General features: G+C 46.5%; 1 protein-coding gene across 1 annotated transcript; it reads left to right on the top strand.

Annotated features, from left to right (window-relative positions):
- The first annotated feature begins 12,526 nt into the window (after positions 1-12,526).
- POLR3D (RNA polymerase III subunit D) lies at positions 12,527-17,880 on the top strand. Its single transcript, XM_042933849.1, has 9 exons — positions 12,527-12,653; positions 12,860-13,029; positions 13,985-14,028; positions 14,654-14,805; positions 14,965-15,089; positions 15,272-15,440; positions 15,808-16,073; positions 16,761-16,913; positions 17,014-17,880. Exons 2-9 carry the CDS (start codon positions 12,865-12,867, stop codon positions 17,134-17,136), a joined length of 1,197 nt encoding a protein of 398 aa, XP_042789783.1. The 5' UTR covers positions 12,527-12,653; positions 12,860-12,864; the 3' UTR covers positions 17,137-17,880.
- Positions 17,881-19,363: the final 1,483 nt, after the last annotated feature.

Genomic DNA, 19,363 nt, shown 5'->3' with positions numbered 1-19,363 from the left:
CTGAGAAACACCCACACTGCCAAGACAAGCATTTACACACCCACACACAGGTAGGCACATGTGTGCGTGCCCACGTATACACACACGCACACATATACTGAATGTGCCCGCCCACACCTGCCGCACACGGGCTGCACACACCTCCTCGGACATTCTCGGTCCCACTCACTCACCTACGCACTCGGGTGCCTCCGCCATGTTCCACATTCTAAGAATGTCCCACAGTTTCCCCTCTACAAGCTGTCACCTCCACACAGACCCACACATGTTCAAGTTCATAGGCTCACGCACACACATATACAGGCACACATTCTCACAAGCTATATTTGGGGGGAAGAGAAAGCCACAGGCGCGTCCTACCTCCACAGAAGGCATACAACCCATATGCCTGCTTGCACACACATGTGTATTCACACGCACGTCAACCTCTGCCCATATTCTGATATTCTCTCTCAAGTCTTCCCCAGGCTCAAAGACCCCAACTATGGAAATGTGGTTTGTCTCTAGCCACACTCTGCCAGCCCCGATCCTTCCCGTGCCAACAGGTTTGCACACCTATAAGGCGCTGCCCACAGCCAGTGGCTTCTGCCCACACTCTCCACCTACCTATCCCTTTCTGCTCTGGAGTCGCCCCTCCCCACATAGAAATGCTTTGGTTGCACGCATTCCCTCCCTCAACATGTACTCCCACACACATGACAAATGATATGTCCACCCCATAAATATACTGCCTCACACTGCCCCCGCCCACATAACCCAAAGGCTACTCAGATAAGTGACCCCCCCCCACACACGTACCTCACATGTACAAGAAACATATGTTCCTAAACATGCCACACAGCAGTGGAGACCCACACATGAGCACAGGCGTGTACATACAGAACTATCTACGCAAGCAAACCTCCAGGCTCCTCGCAAGCATGCATACATGCCGTGCACACGGATACCCCTTGCCCATGCCCATCCAGAAAAGCCACCCACAAGCCAGAGGGAAGTCTCTCCCCACCCCACTGTCCCTGTTGGCATCGCTGACTGCAGCAGAATGGTCACGGGGTGACTGACTGTGGTGCCCCGGGGACTGGATCCAGGGGTTAACCTCTTTGCCAAGGCCCTGGGGAACAGGGGAACAGGGGACAAGGTCGTTGGCCATGGCAATCCAGGTGGGTACCGTGGGCAGTGGCAGGCCCCTGGTGCCCCCACCTCCTAGCCCCTTGCCACCTGAGTCCCTCTCAGAATTGACAGCAGGATGCTCTGGGGAGAAAGGGCACTCACCTGGCTCCACTGGGCTCTGCAGAGGAAGACCTGGAAGGGAGGGAAGGGAGAGACCTCTGTGTGGATGTGCTCCCCAGGGAGAGGGGCAGCGGCGACGCCTGGGTCACAGACAGAGGCGCGCTCGCTCTCCTCTCGCTCCTCTCGAGGCTGCCAAAGAGGCTTCTTCCATGCCCCGGCAGGCAGCTCCTGCCGGCTCTGCAGCGCACTGCTGCTGCCCCCAGAGAGGCGATGTTCCCAGCCGAGCGCAAGGAGAGGCAAGAGCGAAATCAAAGCAGCGTGGAGGAGAGAGAGAGAGGCAGAGAAGGCGAGAAAGAACGAGAGAGCCAGACTGAATCTGGCTCCACCAATGGGATCAGTGGCTGCCCAGCGTCAGGTGACGATAAGCAAGCTCGGTCCCTGATCGCTCTGCTCGCTCGCTCTCCTGGGCTGGTGTGGGAGGGGAAAGGGCAGAGGGTCTCCTGGGAAGCTACGGTGATGTCCTCAGAGATAGCAGCGGTGGCTGCCACTCTTTTCCTTGTTTTTCCAGGACAAGCTGCCCTCAGAAGAAGTCCCTCTAACACACCCCTACTTGGAAATCTCTCACTTGAATGCAGCCCCCAAACTTTAGGTGCTGGGAGAGGGGTGGAGCTGTGCTCAAAGGCTTGGGAGCCCCTAAACAGGGATTCTGACTGGGGGAAGGGAAGGGGAGCCTTGAAGGGAAAGGGTCCAGATGGGGGATGTGGGGGCGGTGTAGGGGAGGTTGGTTTGTCTTCAGTCTGGATTCTCTCCTCAGGGACTTAAGCTGATCCATGATTTTATTTATTTTTTTTTACCAACTCTATCAAAACGCATTAGACCTGCAGTCTCAGGGATTCCCAGTTGTCTAGGGAGAGTCCTCTGGCTGCTTAGGTGTCCCTGGGGAAAGGGACAAGAGAGAGGAGTTGTTGGGCAGTGAAGGGTGTGCAGAGGCAAGAAATGGGGTGGGAAGAACACACAGAGAGCCTGGAATATTCTCATCCCAGCCAACCATCTGGGCCAGGGAGAGTACTATCTGCTCTCTTATTGACAGGAGGCTTTGCTACCACCAAAGGAAAACTCCAGGGATGCCACTGTGAAGAACACCCAAGGAAATTTGAATCAAGCAACCAACAGTGACAAAGAGTGTGCAGTGTGGAAAAGCATGGGCTTTACAATTAAACAGACACAATTAAAATTCTTGTTCTCTCACTTTCTAGCTGAGTGATCTTGGACTAGTTACTCAATCTCTCAGAGCTTTGATTTCTTCATCTGTCAAGTGACATTATAAACACTGCCATCACTGAGTGAGAAATTATGTAAATCACTAAGCTGTGGGCCTGTACACCAGAAGGGCCCAGTCACCTATCAGAACTGTTATCATTGTCATCATTATTGACAATGTCTACCTGCAAGGAGCCCACAGTCTTTTAGGGGGAAAAGGGTGGACATAGAGAACAAGAAATATACAACTAAATTGCAAGGTACAGATAAGGATTCAGAGAAGAAGTCCGAACCAGCTTGAATACAGGTGGAGCATGGCCAAGAAGGGACCATGGAAGCAGGAGCATGGTGGGGGTGGGGAGGGCTTGGTGCAGGGGCAGCAGACAGACCGTGCAGGCTTCAGAGTGCCACAGAAGACATGAGCTGAGTGCACAGGACCTGGGGGCTGCGGACATCAGCAGGCAGTAAAGGTTAGAGAAGGTGACAGTGGACAGAATGTGAATATTGCACAGAAAGCAAAGACAAGCAGAAGCCAATCCTTCCCTAAATGGGTGTGGAGAATTTGAGCAAGTTGGGTCAGATCCTGAACCACAGAATGCAGTGCGGTGTGTTACATTGAGACAGGATTAAGCACTCCCTTCGCCAAACAGAGGTAGGTCCCGCCTCTTGCACACCTACACTGAAATGTTGCAATCCCGAAGAGATGCAAAACGTAGTCTCATGGTTATGGCCAGCACCAAACATCTGGACCAAAACCTGGCCCTACAGCTAACCTGAGAGGCGGTGTGAGGAAAAGTCATGTTCTCTGTGACTCGGTTCTCCCCTTAAAAGGAAGATGAGTCCCAGCACACCTCTGCCTCCCACCTTCCCGGGATGGCATGTGGAGACCGCATGAGATCATGTGTCCCAAGCGTGAACAACAGCTGTATGAATGCGCTTTTGTGGAGCTATGTGCTAGCATGAGGTGGAGGCACAAAGCCTCTCAGGGCTTCTGCTTCTTCTTGCCTCTGAGGACTTCTCTGCAGATCACATGAGAAAACACATGGTAAGAATGAAGCTTAACAAGCCAAATATAAGTAACTCTGTATGAAACCAAACAACCACCAAAATGCGCTTTTGCTGCATTTTTATTTTTAACAACTTTTTATTACACAAGTAATACATGATCACTATAGAATGATGAGAAATTTTAATTCTAAAATTTAGGAGAGAATTAAAATCATTCATTCCCCCACCATTCGAAATAGGCATATGAGATATATATTTTATTAACAAAAATAGAAAGTGTGAATACTGTTTTATAACCTGCTTTTTTCACTCACCAATACCTTTTCTGTTCAATACATAGTCTTTCTACAGTATTGTTTTAAACTGCTGTGTATGTTCTATTGTCAGGTCACATACCCTTTTTTTGGAGCCAATCCCCTATTCTTCTATGATTATTTTATTTTTCTCCATTCTAAACAACACTACAATGCGCATTCTTCTTTGTATTTAAAAAATTTTTTTTAACATTTATTTATTTTTGAGAAAGAGAGCACAAAGAGGAGAGGGAGACACAGAATCCGAAGCAGGCTCCAGGCTCTGAGCTGTCAGCACAGAGCCCAGCATGGGGCTCGAGCCCACAAACCATGAAATCATGACCTGAGCCGAAGTCAGTCGCTTAGCCAACTGAGCCACCCGGGTGCCCCTACAATGCACATTCTTATGGCAAAACTCTTCCCATACCTTAATTATATTTCCAATAAAATATTAAAGGGTATGGACCTTATTTGGCTATTGACTTAAACTGTTCAAAAACAAACCCCATGTGACAATCGGGCAATTTGAATACTAAGGGGGTATTTGATAGTTTTTAGGAATGATATTCTGATAATAAGATTTTATGGTTATTTTTAAAAAGAATGTGTCCTTCAGAGATACCTACTATAATATTTACAGATGAATGACATGATATCTGTGATCTATTTCAAAATAATCAGGGGGAAGGGGCACACGGGACGGACAGATGAAACAAGATTGGCATGGGTAGATAATTGTTGAAGCTGGGTCCTTGGAGGTCCAATAAACTATTCTCGGCATTTTTGTGCATGCTTGGAAGTTTCCATATTTAATAGTATATCTAAAGTATGATTCCAATGATAACAAAAGCATTTAAGTACCAAGACCCTAGGCACGGGATTCTCACAACAACCTTGAGAGGTGGATCTTTCAGTCTCATCTTGAAGTGGTTGGTGGTGGGAAATGAGACTCAGTTCATAAGAAGTAAAACTAGATTCAAATTCAGGTCTGACTGCAAAGGCTGGGTTGTTCATGGTAGGACACAGAGCAAATAGAGTCTGAGGCAATAGATAGAGGCCGTAAGGAAAAAAGATTTAAGTCTTAATATTATTTGTGCATTTTAAAGACTGAAAATGTTTACATGTATTTCCCCATGGTTGAACTAAGTGTGGAGATCTCAGGGCCAATGAATGCAAACACATCCAGACAGCTCATAAAAACAACTTTGTTCATTGACATGTGTTGGCAATGACAGGAGTGGGCAGTGACTATTTATAAAAACTGTGTGGATTTCTCAGTGCTTATTTACTTTATTGTTTTGAAATTATGTTTAGACCTCTTACAATCTTCACTACATTGAACGTTTAAAGTTCTTTAGCTGTTTTTTACTTAAAGACTTTATAATTTTAAGACTGGGAAAATGCTGAATTATATTTAAGGACACTGAAAAAGCTACAGGAGAGACACTAATGAAATGTTGGAGGGGCAAAAGGGACTTCAAGGGACAAAAGACCACAAGCAATGAAGAAAGAATCACAACCAAAATAAGAAGTGAAAAGACTAATATGATGAATCCATGGTCCTGGAATAACCACTGAGTTACATCCGAGAGGACAAGCACAATGTAGAAGCTATGGAATACCATTGGGCACTTCCTGGCAAGATACCAGGGACAAGTCTTGACATAGTGTGTACAGAAACTGCTGCCATGCTGCAAAGGCTTCCCTCCACTCACTATTTGCTGCTTACCTACTTACTCTATGAAGCGACTTGCATACAGAGAACCTATAGAGAAGACATACAGACACACAATGCAAAGATAGCTCTTACATCAATGGTGCTAAAGTTAAATCACTGATACAATCCACCAGAAAACAATCCACCCTTATTTCTCCAGCGCACATCTGGATTTGCTACTTGGTCTCAACACAAACTGGAATTCATTCATTCATTTAACAAAAATTTATTGGGGGTGCCTGGGTGGCTCAGTCGGTTAAGATCTGACTCCTGCTCAGGTCATGACCTCGTGGTTCACGGGTTCAAGCCCCACATCGGGCTCTGCGCTGACAGTTCAGAGCCTGGAGCCTGCTTCATGGATTCTGTGTCTCCCTCTCTCCGCCCCTCTCCCGCTCATTCTCTCTCTCTCTCTCTCTCTCTCTCTCCCTCAAAAGTAAATAAAACATTAAAAAATTTTTTTAATTTATTGGGTGCTTACTCTGTGTGAGACACTGTTTCTGGCAATTAGTATACTGTAGTGGAAGAAGGGGAAAAATCTCTGCTCTCATGGGGCTTACTTTCTGGTGTGGGGGGGGGGAAGACGGACAGACAAACTCTACAGTCTATTAGAGAAAATATATTAAATATATTAGAGAAAATATAGTGCTATAGAGAAAAAGAAGTCTGTAAATAGGGAAAGAGAATGTCGTGGGGGAGGTTACAATATTTAATAATGCTATCAGAGAAGGCTTCCTTGAAAAAGTGACTCTGGGATAAAAAACCTGACTGAAGAGAGGAGGGGAGCTATGCAGAATTATGTGGGGGAAGGGCATTCCAGGTAGCAGGTGCAGAAGCCCAGAAGAGGAAACACACCAGATTGTTTCAGATACAGCAAGGGGACCAGTGCAACTAGAGCAGAGTGAGTGGGGGGCGTGTGGTAGGAGTTAAGGACAGAGAGATGGTGGGTGGAGGGATAGATTACGTAGGGCTGTGTAGGCCAGTTTAAATTCTTTGGTTTTTACTCTGAAATGGGAAGCCGCTGGGAAGTTTAGAGCAGAGATGTGACCTAATGTGAAATATGTTAATTATGCTACATTGAGACTAGATGGAGGGGGCCCAGGTGAAAACAGGGAGGCCAGTTAGGAAGTTATTAAAATGGTGACAGCAGAGGCATCTGGGTGGCTCAGTTGGTTAAGCAGTTTGACTTTGGTTCAGGCCATGATCTCACAGCTCATGAGTATGAGCCCTGCATTGACTCTCCTGTAGAGCCTGCTTCAGATCCTCTGTCTCCCTCTCTCTCTGCCCCTCTGCCTCTCTCTCAAAAATAAACAAACATAAAAAAATTTGTTCTAAATAATCACAGCAAAAAAAAAAAAAAAAAAAAAATGATGGCCAGGCCCAGGGTGGGATGTCAGTGAAGGTGGTAAGAAGTGGTAAGATTCGGGATAGATCTGGAAAAGCTGACATACTAGATGTGTCACACGAGAGAGAGGAGTGAAGAATAATTGCAAAATTTTTTACTTGAACTGCTAGAGGGATGGAGTTGCCGTGTATGGAGATGGGGAACACTTTAAAGTAGTTTGAGGGGGAGGGGCACCTGGGTGGCTCAGTTGGTTAAGCGGCTGTCTTTGGCCCAGGTCATGACCTCGTGGTTCCTGAGTCCGAGCCCTGTGTCAGGCTCTGTGCTGACAGCTCAGAGCCTGGAGCCTGTTTCAGATTCTGTGTCTCCCTTCCTCCCCCCCCCCCCCACCCCCCGCCTCTGCCCCTACACCTCTCTCTCTCTCTCTCTCCCTCAAAAATAAATAAACATTAAAAAATTGTTCTATGTAGTTGAGGAACATCAAAAGTTTGGGTGTGAGGGGCACCCGGCTGGCTCAGTTGGTAGAGCATGGGACTCTTGATCTTGGAGTCATGAGTTCAAGCCCCATGTTGGGTGTAAAGATTACTTAAATAAAAATAAAATTTAGGGGCACCTGGGTGGCTCAGCTGGCTGAGCATCTGACATCAGCTCAGGTCACGATCTCACGGTTTGTGGGTTCAAGCCCAGCATCTGGCTCCATGCTGATAGCTCAGATACTAGAGCTTTGGATTGTGTCTGCCTCTCTCTCTGCCCCTCCTTCACTTGTGTTCTGCCTCTTTCTGTCAAAAATAAATCAACATTAAAAAAATAATAATAAATAAACCTTAAAAAGTTTGGGTGTGGACACAGGTTTGAGATGGCTAGCAGATATGCAGGTGGAAGGGTGGGCTAGGCAGAGATGCACATCTGGAGTTCAGAGAGGTCCATGCTGAGATAAGCAGTGGGGAGTCATCAGCATTTATCACAGGGGTTGAAGCTGAGAAACTGAACCATTGCCAAAAGAGTAAGTATAGAGAAAAAAGGGACGGGGTCTGAGGACTGAATCCTGAGCTCTCCAATGCACAGAGGTCAAAGACCTGAGGACGAACCAGCAAATAATGGTCTGCAAAATGATGCAAACAAATTAGGGTAAATTACTCATAGAGAACATGCAATGGCTTGAACTTGGATAGCATCTTCATACCACACATTCCTTTTATTCTACAGACACACATCCAAAACAGTTTCTTATTCATTTAGTATTTCCAATGCCCACCGAGAATTCATAGAAATAGGCTCTTGACAGAATGTTTATACCTTCTGAATTCTGCATTAGACCAAAAAAACTGTATTTGCTCTTGAGTTTATTAATTTCATTATCAGACAAGAATGAGATTATTGCCTTTACTATGAAATAGGCAGAAATAAAATGTTATTAATAAGATCGCTAGAACCACAGATGCAATGACATGGGGTTCAGCTGGTAACGATTTACAAGTTTCTTTTGAGGCTAGATAAAAGAATGTACACTGTTTGAAAGAAAATGGAGAGGGAGGTGTTAGAGTAAATAAAGAAAGGAGAATGGTGCCAAAAGTATATTAGTCTAATTAGAGGGAACACTGGAGAATATTCTTAATGGGAAATTACAGTAATTGTTGTTAGGAAGCAAGCCCCAAAATATTAAAGATAGAAGGCTTTCTTCTCTTGTCCTGTTGGGGTGAAAAATTTTGTGGAAATCCAATCAGCATTGCAGGAAGGAAACTGGTTAAATTATGGTGCAAGATAACAATGTGGAGTACTATTTAGCTAATAAAAACTATAAGGTAGGGGCGCTAGGTGGCTCAGTCCATTGAGCATCCAACTCTTGGTTCCAGCTCAGATCATGATCCCAGGGTCGTGGATTAAGCCCCATGTCGGGCTCTGCACTGGATGTGGAACCTGCTTGAGAGTCTGTCTCCCTCTCTTTCTCTTTCTCCCTCTGCCCCTCTCCCCCACGTGCACTGGCTCTCTTTCTCTCTCCCTCGCTCTCTAAAATAAAAAACATTACAATTTAGAAGAATATTCAGTAACTCAAAAAATGTTTATAATATATTGTTAAGATGGAAAAAAAGCAGCTTTTAGAACCATATGTAAAACACCTCAATTTAAAAAAATCTACATGCATAGGGGCGTCTGGGTGGCTTGATCGGTTTGGCATCCAACTTGGGCTCAGGTCATGACCTCACAGTTTGTGGGTTTAAGCCCCACGTTGGGCTCTCTGCTGTCAGCACAGAGCCACTTTAGATCCTCTCTCTCCCTCTCTCTGCTCCTCCCCCACTCTCACTTTTTCTCTAATATAAAATAATAAAAACATTTAAAAAATCTACATGCATAGAAAAACAACTTTGTTTTATTACTACAAGTAATAAATACTTGTTTTAATACTTCAAGCGTATAACAGATGACTTTCATTTTCTTCTGGGTGCTTGTTAAAATTTTCCAAATTTTCTGCAATGAATAAGTATCTTTGTAAAAAACAAAACAAGAAACAAAATACCTAGGAGATACTAAAATGTCTCTGACCTCAGAGCCCAGAGAAATCAAAGCAACTTCATCTAGTGCTCTAGTCAGAAGGTAAGGGCTACTGTGTATAGCTCTATAGGAGACAGGAAGAGTCTTCCTTTGGTTGGGTTTAGTTATCATAAAACCAATATGGAGAAAAGAAGTTGAAAAAAGTCTGGTTAGAAACTGACCTAAAATATATTAATTTAATATTAACATATTGAGAAATTGGCAAAAAAGTTTAAAATCTTAAGAGCCCATACTCAAAAGGCTCCTGGGTGGCTCAGTCAATTGAGCATCCAACTTAGGCTCAGGCTCATGGTTCATGAGTTCGAGCTCTGCATCAGGTTCACTGCTGTCAGCCTGTTATCGCAGAGCCCGCTTTGGATCCTATGTCCCACTCTTTCTGTGCCTCTACCTCTGTTCGTGCTCTCTCTCTCAAAAAACAAATAAAACATTTTTTTAAAAGTATGTGGCAAAACATTATATATTTTATGTATTCTACATTCCTAGTGGTAATGCATATTAGCATGACCCTTTTTAAAAAAAAATTTTTTTAACATTTATTTATTTTTGAGACAGAGAGAGACAGAGCATGAATGGGGGAGGGTCAGAGAGAGAGGGAGACACAGAATCCAAAGCAGGCTCCAGGCTCTGAGCTGTCAGCATGGAGCCCGACGCGGGGCTCGAACTCACAGACCAGAGATCATGACCTGAGCTGAAGTCAGACGCTCAACTGACTGAGCCACCCAGGTGCCCCAGCATGACCCTCTTTGAAAACAATTCAGCAATACAGATGAAGAACTATAAAATGTACAATGTTCAAAATGGTATAGCCATTGTGGAAATAGTTTGGCAGTTTCTTATAAAACTAAGCATATGCTACCATTCAACCAAATAATTACACTCATGGGCATTTATCTCAGAGAAATGAAAATTTTTATTTATTTACTTACTTATTTATTTTTTGAGGGAGAAAGCATGAGCAGGGAAGGGGCAGAGAAAGAGAGGACAGAGGATCCGAAGTCAGCTCTGTGCTGACAGCAGTGAGCCTGATGTAGGGTTTGAACCCATGAGGTCGTGACCTGAGCTGAAGTCTGATGCTCAATTGGCTGAGCCACCCAGGTGCCCCTTAATGTGTGTGTGTGTGTGTTGTTGTTGTTTTTGAAAATTTATGTTTATACAAAAACTTGTACATATGTGTTCACAGCAGCTTTATTTGTAATAGCCAAAAACCAGAAACAACCCAGATGTCTTTCAAAGAGCAAATAGTTAGGGGCACCTGGGTGACTCAGTCGTTTAAGTGTCTGACTTCAGCTCAGGTCATGATCTCACAGTTAGTGGGTTTGAGTCCCGTGTCAGGCTCTGTGCTGACAACTCAAGAGCCTAGAGCCTGCTTCAGATTCTGTCTCCCTCTCTCTCTGCCCCTCCCCCACTCATGTTCTGTCTCTCAAGAATAAAAAAAAAACATTAAAAAACTTTTTTAAAAAGAGCAAATGGTTAAACAAACCATATATACTCAGCAATAGAAAGGAACGAACTAGTGATACATGCAACAATTTGGGTAATCTCCAGGGAATTATGCTGAGTGAAAAAAGCCATCCCCAGAAGTCACATACTGTATGATTCCATTTTTGAATGAGTTCTACTTTTGAAATAACAAAAGTATAAAAGTGAAGAACAGATTAGTGTGGGCGGAAGGAGGGAGGTGTGGCTATAAAAAGGCAACAAAAAGGCTCCTTGGAGGGATGGAAATGTCTTATATTTCCACTGTACCAATGTCAATATTCTGGTTGTGATATTATACTATAGTTTTGCGGTATGTTTCTATTGGGGGAAACTTGAGACCTCTGTTATTATTTCTTAAAACCACATGTATACCTACTATCTCAATTTATTTTTTTAAAAAAAAGAGTACATCTTCTTTTGGCCAGTTATCACAAGTCTGAAAAGTTGTCCTATGGAGGGGTGCCTGGGTGGCTCAATTGGTTAAGCATAGGACTCTTGATTTCAGCTCAGGTCCTGATTCCAGCTGTGTGCTGACAGCACAGGGCCTGACTGGGATTCTCTCTTTCTCCCTCTCCCTCTGCCTCTCCCCTGCTTCAGCTCTCTTCCTCTTAAAATAAGTAAATAAACATTAAAAAAAAAAAAAAAAAAAAAAAGGTAGTCCTACGAATATAATCCAAAAGAAGAAAAAACATTAGATGCACCAGATGTTCACCACAGCATTATTTACGGGGGTGGGGGTGGGGGGCAACCTAAGCGTCCAAATAGGAAAATAGGCAAATCATGACATAGCCATTGAGAATTACATCAGTTATTTGATGCAGCAACAAAGAAATGTTATTTCAAAAGGAAGGATTCAAAATTGTAGTACAATATGACAGCTCTATGAAAGGGATTGTAATATTTTACAGAAGTTTTAAAAGTAGTATTCTATGTGGAATTGTAACAGAAATGTTTTCCTTCCCTCAAACTTTCTGCAGTATTAAGTGATTTTTACATGGTTTGGGGGTGGGGAGAAGAACAGTAAAGGCATCTTTTTTATATTAAATTACAAATGCTGGAATCATCATAAAAGTTCTTTAAATTCTTGCCTCCCAGTCGATCAACCTTCGTTTTTCAGGTTCCGGGCTTGGAACAAGAGTCCGCCACAGCTGCCCTAGCGCTGCGCCCACAGCCCCAACTACAGGACCCCACCAGGAATCCGGGGAAGGGACACCCCCCAAGCGAGGGCGAGGCCGGAGCCCAGAGTACAATGACCACTCCAAGGTCATCATCGAGCCCGCAGCCGCAACTCGGCCGGACCCAGGGATCCTCAACTCTGAGTGCGGATCTCGCTCTCGGCCCCTCGCCCTGTCCGGAGTCGCGACCCCACTGCTCCCAGAGGCTCCGCCACGGCAAATCCCCATATTGGGTCGTGCCGTGCCAAGACCCCCGGACCCCGAGCTGGACGCGTCTACCCACTCGCCGCTGGCCAAGACCCCCGAACGCGGCACCTCAGGGTAACCTACACCCCTCTTCCTTTTTCGCCCTCTCAACCCAGCTTTTCCCGACTCCGGGAAGAACCGGGAAGAGAAGGCGGAGGGGAGCGAGGCGCCGCCGGATAAATACTGTGGCCCGGCCCCGCCCACCGACCTCACTTCCGCCCCGCGGCAAGATGGCGGCGCCCGGACCCTGCCACGCAGACTTCCGCCGGGCGGAGAGACTCAGGGCCGCCTGCGGGCCGCGTCGGAGGTGAAGTCGGGACGCACCTGGTGTGGAGCCACAGCTCGGGGGCGCTGGGGTGCGTCTCAGCCTCGTGCCTGACCCGGGTCCTGGGCAGAGGGCTAGCCAAGCTCTCTAAGTGGGTGGTCCGGGGAGTCTTGCCACGTGGAAAGGGAGGGACGCACTGACTGGGGGGCGGGTGGCCACGTGGGCAGGGTTCCGCCCAGGGTCCGCGTGTCCGCCCCCTCGAGTGACTTTGCTGCCCCTTTCATCCTCTTCTCCCAGGCAACATGTCGCAAGGAAACGCCGCAGGCGAGCCGAGTGGTCCGGGAGGGCCCCGACCCCTCCTCTCTGGGGCCCGGGGGCTTATCGGGCGGAGGCCGGCCCCTCCACTTACCCCAGGTCGTCTTCCCTCCATCCGCTCCAGGGACCTCACCCTCGGAGGAGTTAAGAAGGTACCCGATGGCACCTTTCTAAAGAAACCCAACTACCTTGAATTCCAGGACCTGGGGTTCTACCGATGTTCACGTAGGGCCTGCCTTGTGCCAGGCGTGGCTTTGGGCCTAACAAATCTTGTCCCCAGACTTTGGCCAACAAATTCTAGGGAGCCTGCCCTACCTTTAAGTCTAGATATAGGGTACAAGATGTTGACGTGTTTCTCAGAGATGGCTGAAGGGCCGAAAATCCTAACTAGTTCCCAAGCAACTTGAGCATTGTTTATTTACCTTTTTTATATGTTTTAGACACCTTTAAGAAACCATGGAAGCCAGCAGGCATAAATTTTGCCTGCAGTTTTAGAGTTCCGAATTGGCTGTGGATCCTAAGGGGCAAACTTTTATCTAGAGTGTAATGAATCCTAGGCACAGCATAAGAGGCTCTGTGACCTTTTCTGTTGTGTTTATGACTGTAGATGTAGGGATACCCCTGAAATTGGGGGGTGGGGTGGATAACAAGCATAAAGCAGCCAGTTTTTGAAGACTTGTTTGCATTGGGAAATGCTGGTGGCAGTCTAAGGCTATCATCCGTTTGTGAGTGCTGGCCTACTTCCTACTTGAGCCTTGCTGCTAGACCTCTTTCCTGTGATACTCAATGGTTTCTATAGCTGTTTGAGGACAAGAAGTGAGATTAGATAAATAAGTTTTAGAAATCCCGAGGGCTCTCTTTTCAGAGGGCAGAAGCTGAGGCTGCTAGCTTAATGGTTTTTGGTATACTGTTCCGTAAGCCCACTGTTATCATGACATGCTGTTCTTCCCTCTTAAGTACATGTATGTCTCTGTAAATCACTGGCAACAGTGTGGAATGTAGAGTGGTAGTCTTGGTCCATACAAGATGCCTTTGAGAGTTGTCATTTTTCTCTGTACTTTGGGATCAGAACTTACCAAATCAGTGACTCCCATATTTTACTTTCAGAAAACCTTCACCCCAAATATCATCAGTCGGAAAATCAAGGAAGAGTAAGTAGCTGGGCCTTCTAAAAACTTTCCACTTATTTACTTGCTCTGAATTTCGGTCTTCTGGGAAATAACTAGGTATGTGGCTCAGACATCTAAATGTGCATATTTAGTTTTTTTCACTAGTGATTTTCAACCCTGGCTCCAGGTGATTCTAATGTGCAAGTTTTAAAAAAATACTGATGCCTAGAAATCCATTTCTAGAAATGGTGATTTAACTTTTTTGCAATGCAACAGTGATTATTTTTTTACAGCTGGAGTTGAGAGCCATTAGTTTAGACAAAGATGTATCAGGTTTTCACTTATGTTCTTTTGTATTACAACCTTTTGCTTTCAGGCAATTGTAAAAAGTCCACATTGGGGGCAGTCTCTGTAATTCAACGTTTGAGTTATAATTCTAATACAGTTCTTCTCAAGCAAGAAGGTAAAGCAAAGCAAACTGAAAGGGCGCTGCCCCATCAAGTAGAAAAGATACTAGCTAAACTTAGGATTGGGTTCTGTTTCTGATACAGTTACTGGCTCTCTACTTATCCACTCAGGTGGAGGAGCAGAGTGGTGTGAGGAAGTAAGACCAATTCTTTGAGGGGGAGTGAATGAGTGGTTCTCCTTAATCCATTTTCTTTTCTAGGCCCAAGGAAGAAGTAACCATCAAGAAGGAGAAGCGTGACAGGGATAGAGACCGGCAGCGAGAGGGGCATGGACGGGGGCGGGGCCGCCCAGAAGTGATCCAGTCCCACTCCATCTTTGAGCAGGGCCCAGCTGAAATGATGAAGAAAAAGGGTACCAAGCTGCTGGGGTTCCGGGAGGAAGGAATCAGTGGATTTCAGTTCAGACTGCCTGAGAGAAGGGCAAGGGCAGTAAAATTACCTTGCTCCTAGTTTAGTTTTCCTTGCTGTTGGCCTCTTCTGTACCCTTGGTGAACTGAGTGATTTCCTGCAGGGAACTGGGATAAGACAGTGGATGTGTCAGACATGGGGCCCTCTCATATCATCAACATCAAAAAGGAGAAGAGGGAGACAGATGAAGAAACGAAACAGATCCTGCGCATGCTGGAGAAGGATGATGTAGGTACCGGCAGACTGGGAGGAATGGGCTTCTGGGGGGCCGAGCTTGGTGGCAGAACTCTCTGATGTCCTGGAAGCCTGTGAGCAGGAGGAATCTTCAGTTAGAAAAGGCTGAGGTGGGCTGCAGTCCACCTGTGTGTATGCTAGCCAGACCACGTGACCCCCTATCTCTTCTCTGGTAGTTCATCGATGACCCTGGGCTGAGGAATGACACTCGAAACATGCCTGTTCAGCTGCCGCTGGCTCACTCAGGATGGCTTTTCAAGGAAGAGAATGAAGAACCAGATGTTAAGCCTTGGCTGGGTGGCCCCAAGGAAGAGGACATGGAGGTGGATGTACCTGCTGTGAGAGGTACTCTGTGTCCATTAACGTCTCCTCTCCTTTCCTGTGGATGCCCCCCCTCACCTGAATCCTCCTTAGGAATGAACCTCCCAGACTAATAAGCAGATCCCCCTCCCCCACGTTCTAGCTGTAAAATACATGACCTTACAGAGAGGGTTCTCACTCGCAGAGGGTTCATGCTGCCATGGATCTGTGGGTCAGCCTCAGATAATCCTTTTTAGGTAAGTCCTACAACTCCTGGGTCCTTCTTCATAACCATAACCCTCCAGCTTCCTAGCTGAGTGACAGTGAAGCAGACGAGGATGAAGGGATGGGTACAATGAGAGGACGTAGAGAGTGGCCACTTGATAGCTCTTCCATTTGTTATCTTGGGCAGTGAAAGAGGAGCCCCGGGATGAGGAGGAGGAGGCCAAGATGAAGGTTCCTCCCAGAACAGCCAGAAAGACCCCGAGCCTTCCAAAGGACGTATCTGTGGCAGAGCTGCTCAGGGAGCTGAGCCTCACCCAGGATGAAGAGTTGCTGTTTCTTCAGCTGCCAGACACACTCCCTGGTCAGCCGCCTACCCAGGACATCAAGCCTATCAAGACCGAAGTGCAGAGCGAGGATGGACAGATGGTGGTTATAAAGCAGGAGAAAGACCGGGTATGCTCAGGAGTGAGTTCTGTGAAAATGCGGGGGGACCAGGAAGGGAAACAGCAACCTGTTGGGGAAGCAAAAGTGTGCCACCCAAGCTGAAATGCCAAAATAATACACATTTGTTCTTTCTACCCATGAGGGGCTTGGGGCTTTGTACTTCAACCCCAATTACACGTGTTTACTTTTTACAATGAAATATTTTAAACATGTACGAATGAGAAAATGTCAGCAATTATGAATATTTTGTCCATTCGTTCATCTGTTTGCTTTGGGTTTTGTCGTTCAGCCAACAACAGGCAGCCTTGGGAAAAGGCCTTCTTGAGGAGCTCATTCTAACCTTTGCTGCTGCTGCCTTCCTTTAGAAAAGGTTTCATCCAGGGGTGCCTGGGTGGCTCAGTCGGTTAAGCGTCCGACTTCAGCTCAGGTCACGATCTCACGGTCCGTGAGTTCGAGCCCCGCGTCGGGCTCTGGGCTGATGGCTCAGAGCCTGGAGCCTGCTTCTGATTCTGTGTCTCCCTCTCTCTCTGCTCCTCCCCCGTTCATGCTCTGTCTCTCTCTGTCTCAAAAATAAATAAACGTTAAAAAAAAATTTTTTTTTTTAAAAATTAAAAAAAAAAAAAGAAAAGGTTTCATCCATGAAGGATGGAGGAAGCGGCTCCTTACCCAGTGTCCATCTCCTGATTCTCTCCACAGGAAGCCAGGCTGGCAGAGAATGCTTGTACCCTGGCTGACCTGACAGAGGGTCAGGTTGGCAAGCTGCTCATCCGCAAGTCAGGGAAGGTGCAGCTCCTCCTGGGCAAGGTGACTCTAGATGTAACGATGGGAACCACCTGCTCCTTTCTGCAGGTGAGAGCCTGTAGGGGTTGGGGATTATCACATGAGAATCATAGGACTGAGTAATGAGCTGTTTGGTTTGTTTCTCCTCACTGTCTCTGTTGGTTGGCAGGAGCTGGTGTCCGTGGGCCTTGGAGACAGTAGGACGGGTGAGATGACAGTCCTGGGACACATAAAGCACAAACTTGTATGTTCCCCCGATTTTGAGTCCCTCTTGGATCACAAACACCGGTAAAATGAGCAGATGGAGGATGATGGTGACTGTGCCCACGGCTGCTGCCTGCTCCAGACGTTTTGTTCTCAAATCTGTGCGACCCAGAAGGGGCCTGTTTAGCCCACCCACTCCAGCCTTTGGCGGCCATTGTCCCAGTTTTCCCCGTAGGGCCCACGTGGCTCCCTCCCACAGCAGCTGTGAATGGCACGGTGGCCTTCCCACAGCATGGATCCTGCACATCCTCGCTGCTGGGGGGCTTGTCCCTTCTATTTATTTTTGTATTTATGTCTTATCTCTTCAAATGACTGCACCCTCCCCTGGTAGAGAGGGGAGGGTCTGTGGGAAAGCCCAGTCTCCTTCTCTTGCTGACTGTCTTGTTCTCAGGGTAGGAAGCGTAAAGACTGCTGCTGCTTTTGCTCCCTCCTCCTTCCCAAGAAACAGTGTTGGAGAGAGAGCAGGGAATTTTTGAGTCTGGGACTCAGTGTGCAGTCCCAGTTCCATCAGTTACTAGCTGTGTGACCTTGGACAAACTACCTAACCTTTCTGAGCCTCATACTCCTCATAGGACAAAAATGAGGATAATACCTACCTCACAGGGTTGGTGTGAGGATTAAATGGAATGTTGTAAATGAAAATTCCTTGCACAAGGCCAGATATACACAGTAGGCACTCAATAAATGTTAGTTTCCTTCCCTTTGCCTGAGTCTGTTTTCAAACAAAATAGAGGTTTCAAGAATCTCTTGAGAGAAGTGAATAGAGCTGCTGTATCTCTGCCTTCTTGCTGCACCGCCCATCCCCCCTTGGGCCCTGAGGCTCTCACGGTATAGGTTCAGGCCCTTCTCTGCTCATTTTCTCCTGAGCAGTTAAGTGCTGCCTGTTCACTGTGGTGAGTTGCAAGCCAAAGGTTCTACCAGAGGTGAAGTCAGAGACTCCTCCCAGCTCTCTACACTTGCCTTTGGGTGACATCATGGTCCCGGGACTCCTTCCTTCTATCCCTCAACTCCTCTCCCCTATCCCCCCAACTCCTCCAATAAGTAGCAGTACTCTTTTGACTTCCATTTAAATATTTCCCAACAGAATCCTGTGACCACTCAGAATTATAACCACACTCAAATACTGCTGAAGAACAACCTCTGATAAGATAGAAATTAGGATTTATTGAAGAGCCGCCTCTTTGACACTTGACAGATGACCTCCCACTTCAAAGCTTTGAATTTGAGAGGCCCCCTTCTACCTCCTGTCCTACCGTCACCAGATCTGCATCTCAATCCCAGCTGGCCACAATGGCCTTTGAGTTCATGGGTCTGTGATCTTGTTTCTTGTACCAGGTCATTACACTCTTGATCCTTCCAGTGTGTAGTTTCTGGAGGAGCAGCTTCTCTTCCCTTGTCCACAGGCTGGGTTTTTTCCCTGGTTCAGTGGTAGGAGACATCTTTGGGATTAGGGAAGGCTGCTCGCAGCAGTGTCTGTGGTTGTTAGATGCTGATGTCACAGCTCCCTGTTCACTGTAGTGAGGTGCTAGCTATAGGCTATACCAGAGGTAAAGTCAGAGACTCCTTCCAGCACCCTACAGTTACCCTTGGGTGACATCATGGTCCCAAGTTGGGAGCTTAGCCAACCACCTCTGGAACAGCGATGGACCACACAGGCTCATAAGAGTGCCTCCTCCTGACTTTTAGGTGGTCCCAGAGGTTTTGGATGGATATACCTTCCTTTGGTCTCACCTTTCTGTCCCTCAAGTCTGTTTTTTATTCGTGACAGCTGGGGTTTTCCTGTCCTGAGCCCCTCAAACTGCCTAGCCAGCAGGTATGAGGGGTGATTGAACATTGCCCCTTCTGTAGCTAAGAGGTCACATGAGCTCTGTTGGTAGTGTTGCTCTGGTGTCTTCATTATAAGGGACAGAAGTCTTCTGTGGAGGCATATACCATGAAAGTTCTGTTTTGTCTAACGCTGAGTTTTTGTTCTCTGGGCTTCAGTGCTGTCTTTTAGATAGCTAATGCACTGCCAGTGGGCCTCTTGTAATTCTGTTTCTCTTCTGTTTCTTTGGTTCAAAAAATCTGCTTTTTTGGGCTAACTCAAAGGCCCTGCCTCCTTAGCTGTTTGGTATCTTGCAGTCTTTAGCTCTTTGACTTCTAAGAAAGCTTGAGGAAGAGTGTGTACCACTCTCGCATTATTCATTTCAAGTATCTTAGGGATTGAATATTATGATCCTGCATCAGAGTCCCCGTGACCTGTCTCTATATCCCTG

Source organism: Panthera leo, chromosome B1 (genome assembly GCF_018350215.1).
Source record: "Panthera leo isolate Ple1 chromosome B1, P.leo_Ple1_pat1.1, whole genome shotgun sequence".
In the NCBI taxonomy this organism is placed as follows: Eukaryota; Metazoa; Chordata; class Mammalia; order Carnivora; family Felidae; genus Panthera; species Panthera leo.
This window is presented reverse-complemented; position numbering and strand designations above follow the sequence as displayed.